General features: G+C 38.0%; 1 protein-coding gene across 9 annotated transcripts in view; it reads left to right on the top strand.

Annotated features, from left to right (window-relative positions):
- The window catches only part of LOC18428433 (AFG1-like ATPase family protein), a 40561-nt gene extending 18611 nt beyond the window's left edge, over positions 1 to 21950 (top strand). For 2 of the 9 annotated variants that reach the window (XM_020663735.2, XM_011622940.3), the window contains exons 6-14: positions 134 to 391; positions 8083 to 8193; positions 8558 to 8680; positions 10165 to 10286; positions 10372 to 10441; positions 15802 to 15894; positions 18339 to 18466; positions 19371 to 19515; positions 21653 to 21950. In XM_020663735.2, coding sequence (XP_020519394.1) covers positions 134 to 391; positions 8083 to 8193; positions 8558 to 8680; positions 10165 to 10286; positions 10372 to 10441; positions 15802 to 15894; positions 18339 to 18466; positions 19371 to 19515; positions 21653 to 21742 — 1140 coding nt within the window. In that variant the 3' untranslated portion in view covers positions 21743 to 21950. Of the gene's footprint in view, positions 1 to 128; positions 392 to 8082; positions 8194 to 8557; positions 8681 to 10164; positions 10287 to 10371; positions 10442 to 15801; positions 15895 to 18338; positions 18467 to 19370; positions 19516 to 21652 lie in introns of all 9 variants that reach the window. The other 7 variants (XR_016056173.1, XR_016056172.1, XR_016056169.1 and 4 more) reach the window with 5 other exon arrangements.
- Positions 21951 to 23003: the final 1053 nt, after the last annotated feature.

Here is a 23003-nt window from a genome sequence, read left to right as displayed (position 1 = left end):
ACTTATTGGTTGTTTATGATGTTATTGGCTTTGATATGAATAATTACTTTCATTAACATGGTCTCTTAGCCATTGAATACTTTGAATATTTAGATGAACAATGTGGTCTAAATTCTTACCTTCCATAGTTTAGGCGATGCTTGAAATACACGAGCAGATGCACAAGCATTGGAAGAAGCAAGTCAGTGATAAATCATCTTTATCTGGAGCTTTTAGTTGGATCGACAGCCTTCCTTTTGATACAAAAATCAAAGAGTGGTTAGTTGGAGAAGAAACTTATCAGCAGGAGGCACACTCCAATTATATACTTCCAGCTGTAGCGGATAGGTTTCTTGTTGATCGGAATGCTGGTCAAGGAGGAGCGAGCATTCTTTGCTTCGACGAGATTCAGGTATATTGCTGCATATCATCTACATACTGTTCTTATCTTCTGGATGTGTGGTATCTTATAAAGCATTTAGCGATTCCATGCATGAGTTCTTTTTGGATAAGAAACATATTTTCTGCTGTATTCCTAGCTTCTGATTCTGTTTTTTTATTTTTGGAAAAAGTTTATATAAGGTGGCAATCTTAAAATGTAGAATTAAGGTGCACCTAAAAAAACCATTGGAGAAAGCTATTTTGATGTTGGAAAACCCTCTAATTGATCATTTTGACATCGAGATGTATGAATATGGAAAAAAAAAGAAAGACTTTGAGTCCGAAAAATAATGCATCTTTGCAACACATTATTTGGACTGTCCATCTTCAATATTTTCATGTGTTTATAGATCTACCTGACTTGAATCTTTTTTGACGTTTAAAATTTTATAGTTAGAGATGAAAATGGATTCTCAGGTCACGTTAAGAACTTTCTGCACCAAAACTGCATCTTATGATAAAATTTAGAGGTGCACTTTATTTTGATTGTTTAAGGTTTCAATCTATGTAAACCGCACCTTTTACTTTTTAGGGTCTAAAATAGTGTGTCCATGTCAAGAAATCAGATCAGAACAGATATTGGGACTGCAATATTCGTATATCAATTTAATTTAATGGAAGGAAATAAGTAAATTAATGAAGTTCTTCTAATCTGAGGAACATTATTTGCAAAGTTTTAACATTGATTTATAGAATTTTGCTTGTGCAGATCCATGAGTTAATATTATGAAGAATATTTTCTTCTGAGTGGAGCAGCGGAACACCAAATAATATACAATTTTGTTTAATTTTCTTTAGATTGTCATATTGAATTTTGTTCAGCGCTAACTTTAGATCAAATTCTTCGTAGTACAGATCTCCTTGTTTGTCAGTTGTTGTGTTTGTGTCAAGTTTCTGATGATTTAGAGTTTCATTAAACACCCATGCGTAACATCTTTGATATACATCACAAAGCTTCTTCATATTCTGTAGTAAGATCTGTAGTTTTCACTCCCAGGTTTTGTGATAGGGTCCTACTTACCTTCCCAATAAACATTAAACCTTAAAAATGAAACCACGGGTTATGATTCTGCGAGCCAGTATTCTCTCCTTGCTTTTCCATCTAACATGTTGCTGTTGTTTAACGTTAAAAGCTTTCTCTCCTTGCTTTTCCATAGATATGTTATTGCTTGTATGTAGCGTATGAAAAAGAAACAAGAAGTTCTCCTTTTCTCAATTCATAGAAAAAGAAACAGTCTAGTGCTTATTAATGTATGCATGGCTAGCATTAAATAAAATCTGATTCTATTTATGTGATTGATAGCAAAAACAAGTTCTTATTTTTGAATTTACAACAAAAAAGGAAATAAGGCGGTGCTAGTTAATGCTATTTTCAAGAAAACATAGAGAGTTGTTGTGGGGGGGGGGGGGGGGTGGGGGTGGGGGAGAGAGAGAGAGGGAGAGAGATTGGAAAGATTTGAGGTTTGTGCTACTTTCCAAAAAATGTTGAGAGAGAGAGAGAGAGAGAGAGAGAGAGAGGAGATATTGAAAACTTCCCAAAAATGTAGAGAGAGATGTTGAAAACTCTTATAGTTTTTTATTGTAGGATTTGTTGGAAGAAGAATCCAACACGCTATGATAGTGGGTCCCCCCTCCACTGATGAAGAATCCAGTTTCCAGGATTCTTGAACTTAAAGAATCTGTACCTGTATTCGTGTCCATACATCTCTAACATGGATACTAGACCCTTGCCAAAGAATCTATGTAAGATAGGGCAAGGTCATTGCCCAATTTTATTCAAGCTGTACACATACAAGTATACTGCCGCAAATGACCCCCTGTGTTGTGCGCGGTGTACATCATCATCATTTTAGCTTTTTCCCAATTAATTGAGGTCGGTTACATGAATCCTGGTTATCATTTTGCTCTATTAAAGGCCATATCCTCCGTGAGGCCATAAGTCTCCATATCCTTTCGGACTACTTCCAACCACGTCTTTTTGGGCCTATCTTTGTCTTTTTCAGTCCTTTCACTTAAATTAACTCGCACCTCCCAATAAGTGTTATACTTGGTCGACGCCACACATGACCAGCCCACCTAAGTCTACTCTCTCTCATTTTATCGCGTATTGGTGCCATGTCTAAATTCTCTCGAATAGATTCATTTTGAATTCTATCATTTCTTGTCTTGCCACTCATCCATCTCAACATCCTCATCTCTGCTACACTCATTCTATGGGTATATTGTTTTTTGTCTGCTCAATATTCCGCCCCATAGAGCAAAGCAAGTGTCACCGTTGTCCTATAAAACATGCCTTCAGCCTCATAGGTTTGCGGCAATCACATAAAATTTCAGTTGCATATCTCCACTTTGCCCACTCAGCTCTACATCTGTGTGTGACATCTTCCTTGATCTCTCCATTTTTCTGGATTATCGACCCAAGATATTGAAAGTTCGATCTTTTTTGTACTTCTTGGCTGTCAATCTTAACTACTTCCTCATCCCTACTCCTATTATTATTAGACTTTCACTCCATATACTCTGTCTTAGTTCGACTAATTTTAAAATCTTTGGATTCTAGAGCATCCCTCCGAAGTTATACCTTTGTGTTGACACTGTTTCGGGTCTCATCAATCAAAATTATGTCATCTGCGAATAACATGCACCACGGTACCTCATCCTGTAGGTGCTTAGTAAAGCTATCCATAACTAAGACAAATAGGTACGAGCTCAATGCTGATCCTTGATGTAGACCTATTGTCACTGAAAACTCACTCGTCTCTCCACTAGTTGTTCGTACACTAGTTAGCGCTCTATCATACATATCTCTTACCAAGTCAATGTAGTGTCTAAAGAGACTTTTCTTTTCCAATACTTGTCAAATCAAATCTCGAGGTACTCTGTCATAAGCTTTCTCTAGATCAATAAAGACCATGTAAAGGCCTTTTCTCTTCGGCATAAACTTCTCAATCAGTTGCCTAAATAGGGAAATAGCCTCAGTTGTTGACCTTCTTGGCATAAAACTAAACTGGTTTTCAGACCGTTTCATGCCTTAGTCGTTGCGCAATGACTCTCTCCCAGAGCTTCATAGTATGGCTCATAAGCTTGATCCCTCGATAGTTTGCACAATTCTATATCTCTTTTGTTCTTGTAAATAGGTACCACAATACTTTTCCTCCATTTGTCTGTCATTTTCTTTATTCTCAACACCTTGACTGTGCACGGTGTACAAATAGTCAAATTTCGAGTATAAATATACATGGTAGCCAGCCTTTGTGCATGGCCTGGTTTGGGACACCTGGGGGCTAGCTGGCAGCCCACTCGCTGATGTTACAACAGCGCGCTCCTCGAACAGTTACAGCTACTCTCATACTTACTCACCACCCTTAGTCCATTTCCTAGATTTGCAGCCACCTGGCAGGTTAACATTTCTACATTCTTAGCCGCCCCCCTCAAGGCTATTATACCCAAGTCATTTGCCCGCTCTCAGACATCTCAGGTCAACAACAAGCACACCATCTCAGACATCTCAGGTCAACAATAAGCACACCATCTCACTGTGAAATCGCATGGTCGTGACGTCTAAGTTGACACACACCATGCACAACGCCAACCTTGTCTGCCACGATGTGTTGGTCGGCACAAGGCTTCACTACCCTCATAAGGGTTTGTTCGCTAAGAAAAAAATAGATTGCCAAGAGTTGATGCTCCGTACCACCGAGTAGCACAAGTTTGTACAGGCTATAAGAGACCATTGTTGGGTGGTTTTTGGCTGAGTCAAGGGGGATTCACCTACCAATCACTCGACTAGCATATGTAAACCAAGTTGGGGGCTGACAAGCGTCCCCCCTCCACTTCCTTGTTAGGGCTCGAGCCAGGAACTCTTCAATCAGATCCTCATACTCCCAAATGGTCGCATTGTTTTTCCAGCTAGCCCCTTCTTGGAGCAAGTCCTGCTTAACCATGAACTCCATCCACCCTTTGATTCCTTTTACTACCTTTGGAACGAAAATGGCTTCCATCTTCAACTCTGATAGTCCTCACATTAGTTGGTGCTTGTAAAGATTGAATTCTAGTCTGGACCTCATCCTGATGGTGTCCTTAGAAAGCTTACATAGAACATTGGATGCACCTTGATCCTGTCCGGGAGGGTCAAGTGGTAGGCTAGCTTGCCTATCTGCTTGGTTACCTGAATGGGACTATTGTACCTTTGTATCTACCATTGATATGCCTTCTTTGTGCCAATTTTCTTCCAAATTTGGGGGGTGAGTTTGAGCATCACCCAATCCCCCATTTCAAACTCGAAATCCTTCCAACCTTGGTCTGCATATTTTTTTCATTAGCTTGACTTATCAATCTAGGTAGTCATGAGCTTCCTCAAAGTGCTTCTCTTGAGTTTGGCCAACCTCAGGGCAGCAAGACACTGTTCTTTCTGTAGTGGGAAGGACACAAAGGCACCCTTCCTAGACGACTGACAACCAACTCCAAGACACTCTTCCTAGTCGATGAACTCTGACACAGATTGTAGCAAAATTGGGCCATGCCAATTAAAAATTGAGCCGGTTGTGTTGCTTTGCCGTCACATAGTGCCACAAGTTCTCCTTTAATGTATTCATCCTCTTAGTTCAACTATCTGCTTAAGAGTGATTACTGGTGGGAAAATTAAGTTTTGCTCCCATCGAAATCGAGCAAATATCCCCAAAATTGTCCAGTGACCCCTGCGAGTGAGGAAGAGTTGGGCTATGTACTTTGATGTGCAATTGTCAGGGGCATTGATGAGGGTTTCATATTTGAAACACACTCCACCACAAACATCATCACAATCTGACTCATCCCATTCACCTTGGGCAACCCACTAATGAAGTCCATGAAGAGGATCAGCCATGGGCCATCAAAACTAGGAAGGGGTTTGAGCAATGCGACCAGCCTCTGCCGTTTGGTTGTGTTGTTGGCACAAGTAACTTTGGACATAATGTTCTAGCTCTCGCTCCATGTGAGGCTAATAGAAATTCTGAGCCAAAAGGGCTAGGGTCCTCTCCCTATCAGCTGGAGCATCATGACATCGCTCGGTGTCTCTTTCTTATGTCCACGAGTGTTACCTGCCTTTGTAACAGAGGACGCCACCCTCTAACCAAAATCTCCTGGTGTGTCCCTTCCTAGTTACTCTAGGTGGTGATCCCTCCCCAGAATCTTGCTTCCGCATTTCTGGAAAGGAATCTTCTAAAGATCTTTATTTTTTAAATTTCGTGATCTCAATCCCTACTATAGGGGATCTCGATCCCTACTATAGGGGATCTTGATCCCCACCATAAAGGGCAAGATAACGACCAAAACAATAATTCCCCAGCCAACTAGGAATGCAATACTTCTAAATATAGTTGCATTGTTTACTGGCTACAAACAAAGGGATCTTGGCTTTTAAAAGTATGTATAGTCGTTGATTACATATATTCCTCAAGGCTAGGAGCAGGATCCCAATAGGTTTGGGTCAAGATCCCTAACATTCGGGGATCTCAATTCCTATATGCATTGTAAGGACAACGCTCCCAACCGTAGGGATCTTTTAGCCTTTCATGATCGCCCCACCTCACTCTCGATCCCTATCCTGCTCCCTATTCATTCCCAATCCTAACAATTATGACTCCCTCTTAAACCTCCTGCACCAACCTTTAGGTTAAATGGGTTGTTCTTAGTCTTATCACGGGTTCGTCCAAGCAATTCTCATTCCACTCAAACTAAGGCAGCAACCAAAGATTTTGTCCAAGCAGTTCTCCTTCCACTCGAACTAAGGAAGCAACCTCAACTGTATGTCCACCATCTGGCTCAAGCCATTGACAACAACATTGGCTTTGCCAACTTATATTCCAACAGCGAATCAAATTCTGTTGGAAACTCCTGCTGACGGGCTTGTTTGGGGGTCAGTTTCTTTTTGGTGGTGAAGTAGCTAGTGGCCACATTGTCTGTGTGGACCACAAACTTTCTCAAGTATCATGCTCTAATACCACATTAAGAGATGAAGAGGGAGAAAGATTGAGGTCTAGGAAGAGAAAGAGTTTTATAAATAGAACAGCGAGAGAGAGAGAGAGAGAGAGTGCTACGTTGGGGACAACATGAGAGAGAGGGGTCACAGTGGTGTCATAATAACCCATATGCCTCGCCCAAGTCTCCTTTTGTAGTAATAATAAAAGTATTAAAGTACAATACTGCCCTCAAGTAAGGGAAAAGTCAAATAAGTCCTTAGGGACTTAAATACAAATATCATCATCATCATAGCATTTTTCCAATTAATTGAAGTCGGTTACATGAATTCTGGTCTATCATTCTGCTATATTAAAGGCCATACCCTCAGTGAGGCCATGAGTCCCGATATTTTTTCGGACTACTTCCAACCACCCATCCTTTTGGTCTTGCTCTTTGCCCTTTTCAAGCTTTCCACTGGAACCAACTCGCACCTCCTAATAGGTGTTGTACTTGGTCGTCGCCACACATGGGTAGCCCACCTAAGTCTAGTCTCTCTCATCTTCTTTTTGTCTTGTCATTCATCCATCTTAACATCCTCATCTCCACGACACTCATTCTATGGGTATATTGTTTTTTGTCCATCCAACATTCCGCCTTATAGAGCAAAGCTGGTCTCACATCTGTCCTATAGAACTTTACCTTCAGCTTCATTGGTATGCGGTGATCAAATAAAATTCCAATTGCACATCTCCACTTCGCCCACCCAGCTTGAATTATGTGTACGCCATCTTCCTCAATCTCTCTATTTTTGTGGATTATCGACCCAAATTATCGAAAGTGCAGTCTTTTTTGTAATTCCTCGCCGTTAATCTTAACTACTTCCTCGTCTCTACTCCTATTATTACTAAGCTTGCATTCCATTGTTACTTAAATACAAATATTAATGAATAAAAATTTGGCATTTGAAGCACAAATTAGTCCAAGTGCATTGTCTCTTACCAAGTGAAAGTAAGGGAAGGTGCTATTAGAACGTTATTACCAGAAAGAATTATTACCAGAAAGAACAATCAGCTTGCTGACATTTTAGAAAGGCCTCACAGAAGAATTTCATCACATAGCATACACTCTTAATTTTTCATCTCTTGCATTCGCCCAGTTGGGGGTAGCACTTTTGCAGATGTTCCATTAGTGATATATTATGGTCTAAGGTCTTCTACTTTCCATTATCAATTGTGGATTTTTAGTTGTTTTCATCTCTTTTATGACTAAATATTTGATATTCCAGTTTTGACCCTCATGAATTAAGTATATATTTAATTTTCTGATCCATAGTTCCCTGGTTTTCCTTTTCTTTCATTTTATTTTTTTTAATTCATTTCCAATCATTTCTGGCTTTTATGGATACTTTTGATACCTTAATGCTTACACTCTACAAGCAAATAAATAGTCTTTAGCTGCACTGGTTTTCCTTTTCTTTTATCTTATTTTTTTTAATTCATTTCTAGTCGTTTCTGGCTTTTATGGATACTTTTGATACCAAAATGCTTACACTTATTTACCTATTGTTCTCATTAGTTCGGCTGTATATATCTGCTATTTAAAAGCTTGGTTGCATATTTTCGAAGACAAAAAGAAAGCATACCTTGTTTTGTCATTTGCGGTACTGTGGAAATTCTACAAGATAGGCTTTCTGACTTAAATTTTCTTTATTTCTATGCACAGACCGTTGATGTGTTTGCGGTTGTTGCCTTGTCTGGAATAGTAAGCAGATTGCTCAGTACTGGGACTGTCCTTGTGGCCACCAGCAATAGAGCACCCACGGATCTCAATCAGGTAGGCCAGTCCTGGTGGATCGTTTCAGAATTGTTCTCTGTTTTTAAGTGGTGCAATAATTTGGTTGGCTAGAAGAAATCTAGCTGATCATTCTTATAAGCATCGTGTGCATTTGGAGATTAAATCACTCTCTTTAGGAAACTGGACATTTAGTGATGACTTGTCAAATACCATTACTTGACATATATGTGGAAAAGAATTTCCATGTCTTTATGGTTAGAATCCTATTAATATATCATATTTGGGGCAGATGGACCCTGCTGTTATAAATATTGGAATATTTATGTCAGTTGTTGAATGGCTTGCTTTCTTTGTTCTTTTCAAAGAACTTCCCTTGGTTGATTAGTCATATTCCCAATTATAGGATGGCATGCAGAAGGAGATATTCTTAAGATTTGTTGCAGAACTGGAGGACCATTGTAGGAATATTTTGGTTGGAAGTGAGATTGATTATCGTCGTCTTTTAGCAAGCAAAACCTGTGATAAGGTTCGGTTTCTGTCCTCTATTTTCAGGGGTCTGTGTGTGTGTCCATGCAGCATACATGCATTTGTACTTGCGAATATGAATATGCATGTGCAATTGTAGTAAGAATTTTTCATGTGTCTCTCTGTGTATTTTCTTGTGCTATGTATCGGCATGCACTCTGTTTATTTTTCTTATTAGGTGGCTTGTTCAGCAGGTACATTTTCCATATATGTGTCTTGGTTGGGGTGGAAGGAGAATTGGAGCTTGATTCTGGTTGTTTTTGTCATTTTGAGCATGTGATAATTTTTTAGATCTGTATTACTTGTTTTGCAAGCCTCTCTGCCCAACCCCTTTCAGTCCCTCCCTATCCTGTCTCTCCAACCTACTGTCATTAAACTGTTTGGGTTCTGTTAGAAAGTTAATTCGGTATTCTCATTTAATCATTTCTATGAGGTTCTGGAACTACTTGAGGGAGTCATGAGTATAACTCTTGAGACCATATACTAAAAGTTGGCATGATATCTTTTTCATTTTTTATGACATTCTGAAACTACTGAGAGAGCCATGATGAGAGCTCATGAGACCATATACTGGCATTGTATCTTTTTCGATCAAGTCAGAGATCAACTGGAAATGACACTGATCAAATAAGTTCGAAATTCCTCCCCCTTTTCAAGTAATTGCTGGAGTGTACTCCTCTTTATAAAACAACCTTCAAAATGCCACAAATATTTGTGGTTGTACAGTGATAGTCCTGGAACCATCAATCGTACCGAAGTCTGTGCCTTAAGCCATGAACTTTCTAACACCTTTGTGTCCATTATATCATATTAATCAATGAGTCCTTCAAGGAGCATGAGTGTAATTTCTACGTTAATAAAAAGGGTTTGCTATTTCTGTTTAGTTTTTTAGAATTACTTTTGAAAATCAAATAATGTTATTGTTCCGTATGTGAATCCTCTATACTTGATCATCTTAGTCCTTTACGAGGTGTTTGTGTTCGACTTGAGTAGGTTTCCTTATCTTTCTAAAGGTTAGGTACCTCTTTTCTAAATATCCTAAAATGGGTTTTACTACTACTCATCTGAATACGTTAGGCCATATGTTTGAGCAGAGTATTCAGTTCAATAGACTGCATTTGGACAGAGGTTGTCATAAACTATATTCTGAATAAGGTGCATTTTTTCTTGTTACCTGAACCTGCTTTTTGTACCAGAGTAAGTGCTTTAAATTTTACTTCACATCAGGTTTTATTTGCACATGTTAAGAGTTTCACTTCAGCCTGCATTAGTTGGTGATCATAAACTTATTTGAATATTGCCCTGCATTGGTATCGTTGGCAAATCTAAAGAAGATATCTCCTGAAAACAAGTGATTTCTTACTTAAAACAACCCCCTTCTCTCTCTCACGCAACCCACACACCCTCCCCACATAAAGAAGAACAAAAATAAAAACTATGAATTTTTATCCATTATGATTTATTCCCTTTCTTGTTCATCTTCAGGAGCATTACTTTTGGCCTCTAGATCGCCACTCATATGATGAATTCGAAAGAATGTGGCACAATGTTACCATGCAATACGGAGGAAGAATAACCTCAACTAGTATTCCTATAATGTTTGGAAGGTATGCTTCCTACAAAATAGCAAAAGTGTGAGATATTAAGCAATTTTCTTTGTCAAATAATGTATGTATCTCTGCTTTAAAACAGAACACTGGAGGTTCCTGAGAGCTGTAATGGGGTTTCACGATTCACATTTGATTATCTTTGCGGTCGTCCGGTAGTAACTTTGCTCTGATATACCAGTTCAAAATAGCTAAGTAACTATGAATTTTTGTCTCGGAGAGGAAAATAAAATGCGTAGCCGACCCAATTAATTGGGTAAAGCCTAAAATGATGATGATGATGATGATAGGAAGATAAAACGTAAAACATATACTCATAATTTTTTTACTTTTTTTTTTTTTTTGAGATTTTGATGACACTCAATTTCTGAATGTTTAAATTAAACATACTTTTGGTTTCTATCTATCCTAAATTGCAGCCATGAGATCATGTAAGGATACGATACCAGTGGTAGTGTTGAAACTAGGAACAACTGAATTTATGTACCAAAAACTAATCCATTTGGCAGTCCTTGAAAGGGCTAGATCCATAGTTACTGGGATCTTCCAACATACATGGTGGTCCCGCTCCAGAATTTCGCTTCGGCGCTCCAGAAAAGGGATCCTCAAGGGAACTCGATTTTTATATTTTGGGATCTGAATCCTCACTGTTAGGGACCTGATTCAAGCTGTTTTTTTTTCAGAATTTTAACTGTTGTATTAAAGAAAAGAGTATATTAAAAGATGTGCATCCCCGAAAGGGGAGCTGTACAATGAAATTCCCCTTGAGGGATCTTGATTCTGACTATTAAGGTTCTCAATTCGAATCTGAAAGACCTTAATAACTACCAAACTGATGATTTTCTTTATTTGTAGTCAGCTGGCAACATAACTCTACTTTTAATATGGTTGCATTACTTGTTGGCTATAAATAAAGGGATCCTTACTTGATGCAAAGAACTTGAAGAAACAATAAGAATCACCAAGAAAATAGCCAGACACATGCAATTTTGGAGAAACCCTAAGGTTTTCTCCAACTTGGGGCTCAAGCCTTAAGCTTCTTTTTTCTCAAGCCTCAAGCTTCTTTTTTCTCAAGACAAGTCTTCTTTTCTGAAAAGAGGAATACGTGCTTGTTCCTCTAGCCCATCCATACACCTCTTTTATGTTAAGAATTTATTGTTTTGGTCAAATTCATACAATTAAATTTTGACCAAAAGGTCCTAAATTAAATATAATAGGAAATTAAGCTTCCAAACTTTAATTAAAATGTCCAAAAAGTCCTGAACTGGTCTTGCAATGAAATAAATTAGAAAACAATATCTAAAATATCCCAAAACAACAAAAAAAATATTCAAACTATTTGTTGCTCTTCCTCTTCTTCTTGGAAGCCCTCTGAGGGTTTTCATCCCCCAAATATGAGTGAGAATTAAGAGGAAACTGTCTCTCCCAAAGAAGATATTAATGGCTACTTGCTATGCTCTATTATAAATACTCTTTAAGGTTGCGAGCAAGATCCCAAAAATGTTGGAACCAAGATCCTAAAAGGTTGGGATCAAGATACCCAACCTTTTGGGGATCTAGATCCATAATGTTTAGGGATCTAGATCTCGAAAATATGCATTATACAGACATCACTCCCAACCGTATGATTCTTCTCGTGTTTCACTATCCAAAATGCCCAATCCCGATCCCGATCTTGATCCTACTCCCGGTCCTGCCTCTTATCTCAACAACTATTACTGGAACCAAATAGCATGCCACTTTCACCATTCCATTATGCAACTATATATGCATCCACTTTATGTTATAGGAATCACTAAGGGTCCTTAAATATTTTTGATAGACCTTTTTTTTTCCCCTTTAAACTTGTAGGCATAATAGTAGACAGAGATTTAAAAGATAAAGTAGTTAATGTCAAGAGAGTAGGTGATAGACTACCTATTAATTAAATTTGTATTAGGGGAAGATTTAATTAACTAGTGCTTATGCACCACAAATAGGACTAGATGATAGAATAAACCGACAAGTTTGGGCGGACATGGAAAGGACTAGTGCAGGACATACTAAATGGAGAGAGGACTTTTTTGGGAGGGGACTTAAATGTACATGTAGGGAAGGATAGTAGAAGATATGAAGGGGTACACGGGGAATATGGGTTTGGTGAAAGAAATGAGATGTGTGAGGTTATTCTAGATTTTGTTATGGCCTATGACCTAGCAATAGCAAACACGTACTTTTCAAAGCAAGATGAACATTCAATAACCTGTAAAAGTAGATCACATAAAAGCTAGATTAACTTCTTCCTAGTTAAGAAGATGATCAGCCATCATGTAAAGATTGTAAGGTTATCCTAGGAGAGAGTTTGACTACCCAACATAGGATCATGTGTATAGACTTCTGCATAAAGACATGGAAGAGAAGGGGTAAAATTAATAGGTGTCCATGAACTAGGTGGTGGAATTTGAAAATAAAAAAAATAAATTTGTCTAGGGATAAAATAGGTAAAGAAAGAAAATGGAACTTTGAACGTTGGGTCAATATTATGTGGAATTAGATGGATGACTATACTAAGAAAATGGCAAAAGAAGTTTGAAGAGAATCTAAAGGGAAAAGAAATTCCGATGAAGGAAACTTGGTGGTGGAGTGATGAGGTTCAGAAGGGCATTAGCAAAAACAATAATGTTATAAAATTTGGCAATATAATGGAAATGATCAAAACTTATAAAAATATAAAAAAGTTAAAAAAAATACTAAACAAATAGCAAGTAAGGCCAAACTTAGGGCATATGATAGTCTGTACAACAAACTAGGAACAAGAAAAGGTGAAAAAGATGTCTTCAAATTTGCATGAGAGAGAAAAAGTGTAGGGACTTAGACCATATTAAATGCGTTAAGCGTGATGATCAAAAGGTCTTAGTGAAGGATGAAAAGATCAACAAAAGGTGGAGAATTATTTTCAAAATTATTAAATGACGAACACAATGGGAACATAGTGGTAGAAAGAATTGTTGACATAAATGACGACGAAAATCACAGATACATTCGTAAGATTAGGATATTGGAAGTGATAGAAGCTTTGAAGATGATGAAGATAGGAAGTGCTTTAGATACATTCGTAGGATTAAGATCTCATAAGTGATAGAAGCTTTAATGAGGATGATGATAGGAAATACTTTAAGACTAGATGGTATTTAGGTAGAGGTTTGGAGGTACATGGGGGAAATTGACATTGATGACTGGCCAAGTTGTTCAACAAGGTGTTGAAAACAAAGAAAATGCTAGACGAATGGAGAAAAAATCCGCGGTATCTATTTAAAAGCACAAAGCAGACATACAGATATGTGCGAATTATAGAGGGATCAAACTTATGAGTCTATGAAGCTATGGGAGATAGTGACTGAGCAGCCACTAAGGCACAAAGTGAATGTATCAAAAAACTAATTCGATTTTAGGTCAAGCAGGTAAAAAACCAAGGCTATTTTCCTACTTAGGCAACTGATTGAGAAGTTTAGGGCAAAGGGAAAAGACCTCCACCTGGTCTTCATTGATCTAGAGAAAGCGTATTATAGAGTACCTAGAGATTTGATTTGGTGGGTGTTGGAAAAGAAAATAGTCTCAAGACACTACATCGACTTGGTGAGATACATGTACGAGAGATTGCTAACTAGTGTACGAACAACTAGCGGAGAGACGAGTGAGTTTTTAGTGACAGTAGGTGTACACCAGGGGTTAGCATTGAGCCCATACCTTGTTGTCTTAGTTATGGACACCTTAACTAGGCACCTACAAGATGAGGTATCGTGGTGCATGTTGTTCACGGATGACATAGTTTGATCGATGAGACCCCGAATGGCATCAACACAAAATTAGAATTCTGGAGGGATGCTCTCGAATCTAAAGGTTTTAAAATTAGTCGGACTAAGATAAGAGTATATGGAATGCAAGCTTAGTAATAAATAAGAGTAGAGACTAGGAAGCAGTTGTGATTGACGGCCAAGAAATACAAAAAAGAGCATACTTTCGATAGATTAGGTCGATAATCTAGGAAAATGGACAGATTGAGGAAGATGTCGCACATAGAATTAGAGCTGGGTGGGAAAAGTGGAGAATGTGCAACCGGAGTTTTGTGTGATTGCTGCATATCAATGAAGCTGAAGAGTAAGTTCTATAGGACAACTGTGAGACCAACTTTACTTTAGGAGGCAAAATGTTGGGCCGTCAAGAAATAACATATCCATAGAATGAGTGTAAGGTGAAGATGTTGAGATGTATAAGTGGCAAGACAAGAAGGGATAGAATTCGAAATGAATGCATTCATATAAATTTAGGTATGACACCAATAGGTGATAAGATGAGAGAAAGTAGACTTAGGTGAGTTGGCCGTGTCTGGCAGACCCAATACAACACCTGCTAGGAGGTGCAAGTTAGTTCAAGTGGAAGGCTAAAAAAGGGCAAGGGGTAGGCTTAAAAGGACATGGTTGGAAGTTGTGGGGAAAAGATTTGGGGATTATGGCCCCACTGAGGGTGTGGCCCTTAATAGAGCAGAATGGCCAGCTAGGATTCATGTAGCCGACCCCAATTAGTTGGGAAAAAAAGCTTAGAAGATGATGATGAAACTTGTTTAAATCTTGAATGCTTGATATTATACTATGTTATTTCTTTCTAGGAGAAACTCACAATACATTTCATGGGTTAAAAATATAAAAAAAATCCAAGAACCCCTACGTTAGTAAAATTCAAGCTTCCTAAATGTTATTATCGGATAGTGGGGAACTGTGGGCTTCTTCCTGCTAAATGAAATCCAATTGAAGATGATGTAGGAAACTTCCTCAATTTTTTTAATTTCCTTAAAATTATTAATACAAAAAAGCTCAGTTCCTAAGGGCTAGCTTCTAACAATGCTCCTCACGTCTTTCGTACAGTGCCATTCCCTTCTTCCCTTAGCATCTTAAGTGATGAAGAAATTACAGTTGAAAGGTACTCCAAGAACTCTTTCACACATTCCTGTCCCTCCAAAACCTCCATCTCTGGCTATTTGTGGATACTTTTGAGGAAATTATGAACCATACTTTCGATCTCCTTCAAATCCCCAAGCAGCTCCATATTCTCCTCCAGTTCACATCCCTAACCTATAGACCTTCTCTCACATATATTCTCGTCATTGCATCCCTTTGATACAGAGAGATATGGTTAGAAAAAAAACCCAACTGCAAGAGCCAACAGAGGCCGGAATGGCATGTTTTTCCTCCCACACTGAGCATGATCAACAGATGCGAGTGAAACCATTTATCCTTACTGCAGTTTCTTGTGAAGTCACATGGTATAAAATGGCTAAAATATTCTTTTGACCAAATGATGTATATACCCTTGCAACATAAGATAACTGCTCATGGACAGAATTGCCCCTAGTGTCAGCAAAGCACATAGACGTTATCAGATATAAGAAATTTATTTCCTAGAATTTCTGAATTGGATGAGCACTGGTTGCACTCATATTATAATTAGTGATTTTACTCGTGAACTTATTGCTATTCAGGTGGGAGCAGCAGATTATATTGCAATAGCTAATAATTTTCACACAGTTTTTATTTCAGACATTCCTATGATGAGTATGCGCATACGTGATAAGGTATTGTGCTTATCACTTTCTGACCTTATGCTTCTCTTTCGTAAATACATCTGTTATGATACAGTCTTGTATATTCTTTTGGGGTGTACATGACATTACTATTATTAATGATTGTGTATCTATATTAGCTTGTGGATGTGGATGAATGGCTCCATAGAGCAAGACCGAAGTCAAAGATTTGAAACACAATAACTCTTTACTGGGGTGCCTGTTACATGACAAATGACATTCCGTGTTCTGCTTATACCTGTCTTCTGCATTGTCCTTAAAATGTTGGAAACATCGGATTAAATATCTTGTACTCTGATGAACATACAAGTTGGGTGCATGTGTTGGCAGAAAGATATTAGGGAAAAAAAAATGTTGCAGAAAATGCTATGCGGCCTCTCAGCGGCTGGCCTGGCGCCTAACGCCCAGCCCCTAGGCGGGCACCCAAATCCTTAAAATCATTGAAAACTTAGTGAAAAAGCATAAACTAGGCCATGGTGTATAGTCTCCAACTCTGCAATCCATACTTCATAGTGACTCATGATCATGATACACAATTACATGCACATAGACATAGTCACATGGACTTCAAGTCTCCAATAAAATCATAAAACCAATAGTTCGATTGTGCAATACAAGACACAGTCACATGGGCTCCAAGTCTTTGATGTTCTCGATAAAGTTCGAGCTATAACTCACCACAGAAGTCTTCTAATACCTTCACTACCAATCTAAAGAAAATTTCCAATAACAAAAGGTAAGCTTTTGTCAAACCTCAGATTCTTTTTTTTTATTCAAATAAATTTTGCAAAAATCAATCGATTTGGGGTATTTCTAGGGTCTAGATTTGACTTTTTTTCACTCTTGGGGGGGGGTTCAGAATGCCCTGAAATACTCTTTTATGTCTAATTTGTGGGTCAAAATGCCCTTAATGGCCTCTTTATTACACAGTTCCAGACCTTGCTTCCCACCTAGGACTTCGTGCGGGGCGCACGCTTGGGCCTCCTAGGCAGGTGCCCAGGCACTAGCGACTTGGTCTTGGCATGCTGGCTAGGCCCCTTTGGGCTCCTAGATGGGCGGTAGGCGCTGGGCAGACCGTTTTCAAAAATTTTTTAAAGAACTCAATATGTTGTGCCTCATAATCTTTCAAATATGAGTCCTACCATATACTTACTAAATCTTTTAGTTCCTATTATTGATCAGCTTGAAATTGCAAAATACTATTACTTTCCATGATATGCTGGATTGTAATATTTGTATCTTCAGTTCGCTATTCCTTGCTTAAGTTCATGTCGTGATTCTATTATCTTAGATAACAATTACAATAGGGATTTTTCCATCTTAAAGTATTATTCACAAGCTATTAGAGACTACGAATGGTATGTTCTTATCTTCAGTTGATTGGTTTCCTCGTGGCAGTACTTCGTCTTTAGATGTAAAATTCAGAACACTGAAGAAGTAGTGTCTTGTTTTTGCCGTCGTCTGTCTTTGGTCCTGCTCATGTTATCCTTTCTTTTAATGGATAACAGTGATCATTTATTGATGTGTTTCTTGAGTCCTGAAATTTTTCCATCATTTTTTATGTCTTGCTATTCAGATCAGTGACGTCTATATTGACTTGTGAACAATATCTTAGTCATTGAGGTGATATTTCATCTGATGTGGACATCTGTTTTCTGGCTATTATTAGTCTCTCTATGAATATAGGATCCCTTGGTTCTGCAATGTTCTGCTTTAAATCAGTATGACAAATATCTTATCTTCAAATTGTCATCATCGCGACTGCCATTCATCCCACTTTTCCATCCATCAATCAGTCATGGTGCTATACCATTTATCTTTGTTTGTAGTTGGGAGGAGTTTCCTTTACCAGCTCAAATGTGCATCACGCAGGGATATGGGGTTATTTGGGTGGGAGTATGTACTTTCATGACGATCGTAATTTCTATTCATTGTGAATATATATTTGGTCCCAGTTAAACTTTGCCTTCTATATTTGACCCTGCTTCAACATTTGCGGTATTTTTAGCTACTGCATGTTTTGTATTGATTTTCATTCAAGTTCCATAAAAGAGTACCACTTTAATGGCCCTTGATAGCGCAAAATGGTGGACCAGGATTCGTGTAGTTGACCAATTAGTTGGGAAAAGGCTCTGATGATGATAATGATAAAAAGAGTACGACTTTTGTGTATTGGGTTAAAATTGGTAGTTTTAATTTTTTCACTCACAAAATGGTGGAGCGTTACGTGTGCATCTCCACCTAACAAGGGTAAAATTTGGCATCCAAAGATGCCACTAAAAAGGTATCTATCACCTAAAATACTGTGCCAAACGTTCCAGAGCGGATATTGGAGCTGCATCAAATAAACCATTGCCGTGTGATCTTGGAGCTCATTGATGAGGTTTTGACTCTTCTATAAATTCGTATTTCATAAGTAATATTTTGTTGTGCAGGCAAGGAGATTTATCACCCTTGTTGATGAGCTATACAATCATCACTGCTGCCTTTTCTGTTCTGCTGCTGCTTCTGTTGATGATCTATTTCAAGGGAAAGATGAGGGTACACTATTTGACCTGGAAAGGTGATTACTCTAATTTGTTCCAACCAACACATTTGTTTTCTTCATCCTGGGAAAGCTCAAGCTTGAATTGTGTTCAGATTTTAAGGAAAGTAGACAGCATGCAATCCCCCTTTGCTTAGGAGTTAGATGGAAATGTAAGAGACTATATTGTGAGTATAAAATCCTGAAAAAAAGAGGCTTTTGCTACAAAACGTTCTAGAACACAGTAAAGGCAATTCATGGTGCGTCAGTGCATTTTCTAGGGATGGGCATGGCTTCTCTTCAATGTTATCTACCCCTTATCTACCCCACATTCTGTATAATGTGACAGTGACAGATGCGTGAACCACCACAAAAGACAATTTCTGTTTTCTCATACTAATGAACTCTGAAAAGTTGACTCAAATTAATTGAAATTGGGAAATATGTACATATTGCAACCATTTCTTCAATTTTCTGTGTATTTTCGATTGATTTCATTGCCCAAATTTATTAGCGTGCAGTCACATCTTTGAAACTCACTGCTACATAGTGAATACAATGGTCCTTTTCTCTGATGATCAATCCTGTGTATACACCAAGTTTCATGATATCTTATTATGTACTTCTGTCAATCAGTCATTGTGCTCTAAGTTTGATTAGTTTGTGTTGGCAATAGTAAAATAATTATATACTGAAGAAATATATGCTGCACTTTCTTTCTTGAGTCCGTCACTATAAGATTCAAACCTGGAACTTAGTGTTGCAATAGTCAACACAGTAATCAATCAATCTAAAACCTGAATACCCATTCTATCTCATACTAGACAAAGAGAAAAAGTTTTTATCATCATTTTCCATGGTGAATTTACTGATCAAATCTCGAGTGTGAAAGACAAATGTGTAATTTAGGAGTTTGTATATTTGCTGTGGTTGGTGGATGCAGTTTCCAGTTTGAAACAGAGACAGAAGGCGGGAAGCTCCGCCGAGATGTGCTCTTGGCAGGCAATGTAGGCGAGAATGCGGTAACACCAAACAAAATAGTATCCCTCCTGTCTGGTCAGGAAGAGATGTTTGCCTTCCGCCGAGCGGTGAGCAATAAACCTTATTCTAAACTACTAATTCTTATTTACATAGATGAGCTTTCAAGTTAAATTTTTCCCTGATATTTATGGAGAAAATTTTCCAGGAAGTAATGTCTACTCTGTATCTCTTTCTAGTATGTTGGTTTGTGTTTACATTTGATCCATGTTATGTAGATAGAAAGGAAGTTGGATGGGTATTTTTTTTAATCATAAAGTGCTAATTGGGATGTACCCAAAATTGCAATATTTTTGGATTGCAATCCAAAATTCTTGTGAAATAGATTTGAACTGTTTGGATAACCACAAGATTTTACTAGAGTTTTAGATTGAAATAAAAAATTCTATAGTATCAAGGAAAAAATTACCGTAAAAAAAAATTCAAGTCAGCTTGAATTTTTTTTTTATGGAAGTGCGGCTCTCTCAGCCTCATGCAAGCCCCACCTTGTGACCCAACAACCCACACCGTGAAACCTCAAAAACCCCAAATCTACTCTCTCTCTCTCTCTCTCTCTCTTTCTCTACCTCAAAAACCCCAAATCTACTCTCTCTACTTCATAAACCCCAAATCTACTCTCTCTCTCTACCTCATAAACCCCAAATCTACTCTCTCTCTCTATACCTCATAAACCCCAAACCTACTCTCTCTACGTCATAAACCCCAAATCTAAACTACTTCAACCCGAAATCTTCAAAGGAAAATCAATTGTCACAAAGAAATTATGAAGGGGACAGCCACTCGAGTTTCTGTTTGCTCACAAAGTTCCACAGCAGGTTGGACTAAAACATGTTTGTCTCTCTAGAGAATGACCAAGCTCCTTCCCTCTTTCTCTCTCTCTTTTTTAAAACCAGACTCTCATCATACCTGCAAAACAGAGGTAAAAGAAGAAGCTCAAATAAGACAGAGAAGATGAGAGAAGAAGAAGAACAATAACAGGAGCATGGGTCTCTTATTAAAGAGGAGAAGAGAAGAAAGAAGCAAGAAGATCTTTAATTCACCATTAGGGTTTGCTAGCTTGAGTCTCTTGTTAAAAGGGAGAAGAGAAGAGGAAAGCAAGGAGATTTTTAATTCACCATTACGGTTTGCTCCATTCTTCTGCTCGTGGATTTGTAGTTGCATCAAGGTTAGAGGGAGAAACATGCAGCAAGGTGAGAGAGTGTTTTTTTTTTGTTTTTGAAATGTTAACGAATGTATTATTGAAAAGGAGAGAGTTACAGTGCAGAGCTAGTGCGAGAGTCCCCTGGTAGACGGGACTCTCTGCAAAAAAGAATAGGCCCTCCGGCCCTATACAAAATGGGGTTATAAGAACGCCCCTTTACAAGTATACAAAAATGGGGTTATAGTTTTCTCCCCTGACAAAGTCCACTATCAAATTACAAAGCCCACAAGCTGCAAAAAGGTGTAGCAAGCCTAGTCTTCTTCATGAGCGTTGGCTCCGTCCTTCTCCAGGAGATCCGCGAAGGCGTTTGACGTCCTTGATGTATGCGTCCATGAGATGGGCGTATCCCTGCAAATATGTTCAATCTCGTCATACAAAGGCAAAAGATACCAGAGAGAGAGAGTGTTAATTGCGTAGTTATCCCCTTCTTGTTGAGGGAGAGAATCGTAGAGAGAAAAATAGACTTTACTACCCAAATGGCTTTATAAGAAAAGAAAAAAGGCTTGGTATTTTTTGCAATTGGTATTTGAAAAACTGTATTTTTATTGGATAATAATTTCTTTTTATTTGACTTCCAAACTGGCCCAAAAGCATGCATTACAGTTTGGACGCACCCACTCACATGCAAATGTTCGCTTTGGCACTGCCATTAGAAAGAGGAAATGATTACCTTTGCCATTTTACAGGGCTCTTTCCTCCAAGTTATTTTATTGACACTCTAACAAGATGATCATTAAGATATTGACTGAGGCCTACTTTTTATCGAGTTCTTTTTTTTTTTAATCGGCTTTCTTCAGTCTGATACTTCAAGGGAATTGTTAAAATTATTGAAAGAAGCAGACACATTTGTGTCATCTATTGAAGAGCACCTCATTTTTGGTATCCAAATATGCTTTAGATTGTCTAGCTATTGTTGAAAGGTTGCATAATCTGCTTTATAATTTGTAGAAATAGTTTAGAGGTTATCTAATTTGTGTATATTGCAGGTATCCCGGTTGATTGAAATGCAGACACCCTTTTATCTCTATGGGGTCAGGTATCACTCGTACTTTCAAAGGCATCAGGGAGCTATATAAATCCGCACTTCAATATCTAATTATTTCCTTGACTTATGATATAGAAAACTTTTTCGTTTTCATCTGTTATTTTCTTATATCAAATATTAATTTAATAATTCAGACCATTTTTTGAAGGGAAATTTAGAGTGCTCTGTGTTCAAGCCAATGTTTGTATCAGCATTATGTATTTCAAGGCAATAAATAGCTATAGCTCTATTCTGTTGCACCAGTAAATGTTTTGACATATGGACCATTTGCTGCCACTATGCATTAGTTTCATGTCACATATTCAGCGTATCTTCTCAATGCCATGGACATTATATGGCCTTTAGCCTTTCCATGTTACTAAATTTGAACCATTTAACACGTCAAGTTGTCCATCTCTGACCATTATTAACTAAAAAAAAGTACAAATTGCAGATCTCTAATCTTCCCATCAAACAGTCCCCGGTGAAAATATACGAAAAAAAGAAGAAAAGTTCACTAACTATGCTTAAAAACTTTTGGTCCCAATCAAAGTATGGGAAGCTTTGATCATGAATTCAGATAGTGGTAAAAAGAAGCCTCAGTGGACTTTATTCAATGCAACTAAGAATTTTCTTGAAAATATATAATTTAGGGTGTGCTTAGGTTTTTTGATAGATTGAATTAGCCCTACATCCTGTGTTACCAGAAATGCCTTTACTGGTGGCACATCGAGTTCTGCATTGTTCTGAAATTCTAAATGATACAGAAATTATAAAAATTGGAAACACTTTCTGGCAAAAGTTAAGGCATGACAAACGCATTGTCTCAGCAGTTATGATGCCTAATTTTGCAATCCATGGCTTGGATTCAAATCCCATCTGTAACCATTGTAGTAAGCAAAATCTAATGCTTTTATGAAGACACGCCTTTCTCGTTTGACTATCTAATGCTTTTACATCTTTTCTTTTCATATATTTTCCCTTTCAATCTACTAATCCCATGCTTTTACCACCTATGATTCCCACCAGTTGTACAAGAACCACCTTTGCATGAGCTTCACTAATTCTATGATTTCATCGTTCACATCTACTGCAAGTGAATTCTGGATTTGGCATTTGTAATAACAGCAACTCTATGTTCAGGGAATGTCTGCAATTTTGCAAGGATATTCCTTTTCCAAACTGAAAACTCTGATACTAGCAGGGGGTCTATAGGATCCAGGCCCATAGCGTCAGACCTCTTCCTAGGGGATTTTTCACAAGTTAAAACTTGTAAAAGTTTATGTAAGGTTGCAACCTTAAAATATAGAATT

This window comes from Amborella trichopoda, chromosome 5 (assembly GCF_054954075.1).
Source record: "Amborella trichopoda isolate Santa Cruz 75 chromosome 5, AtrichopodaSantaCruz75HAP2 v2.0, whole genome shotgun sequence".
NCBI classification, from domain to species: Eukaryota; Viridiplantae; Streptophyta; class Magnoliopsida; order Amborellales; family Amborellaceae; genus Amborella; species Amborella trichopoda.
Note: the sequence above shows the minus strand (reverse complement) of the source record. Positions and strands in the feature narration are given on the sequence as shown.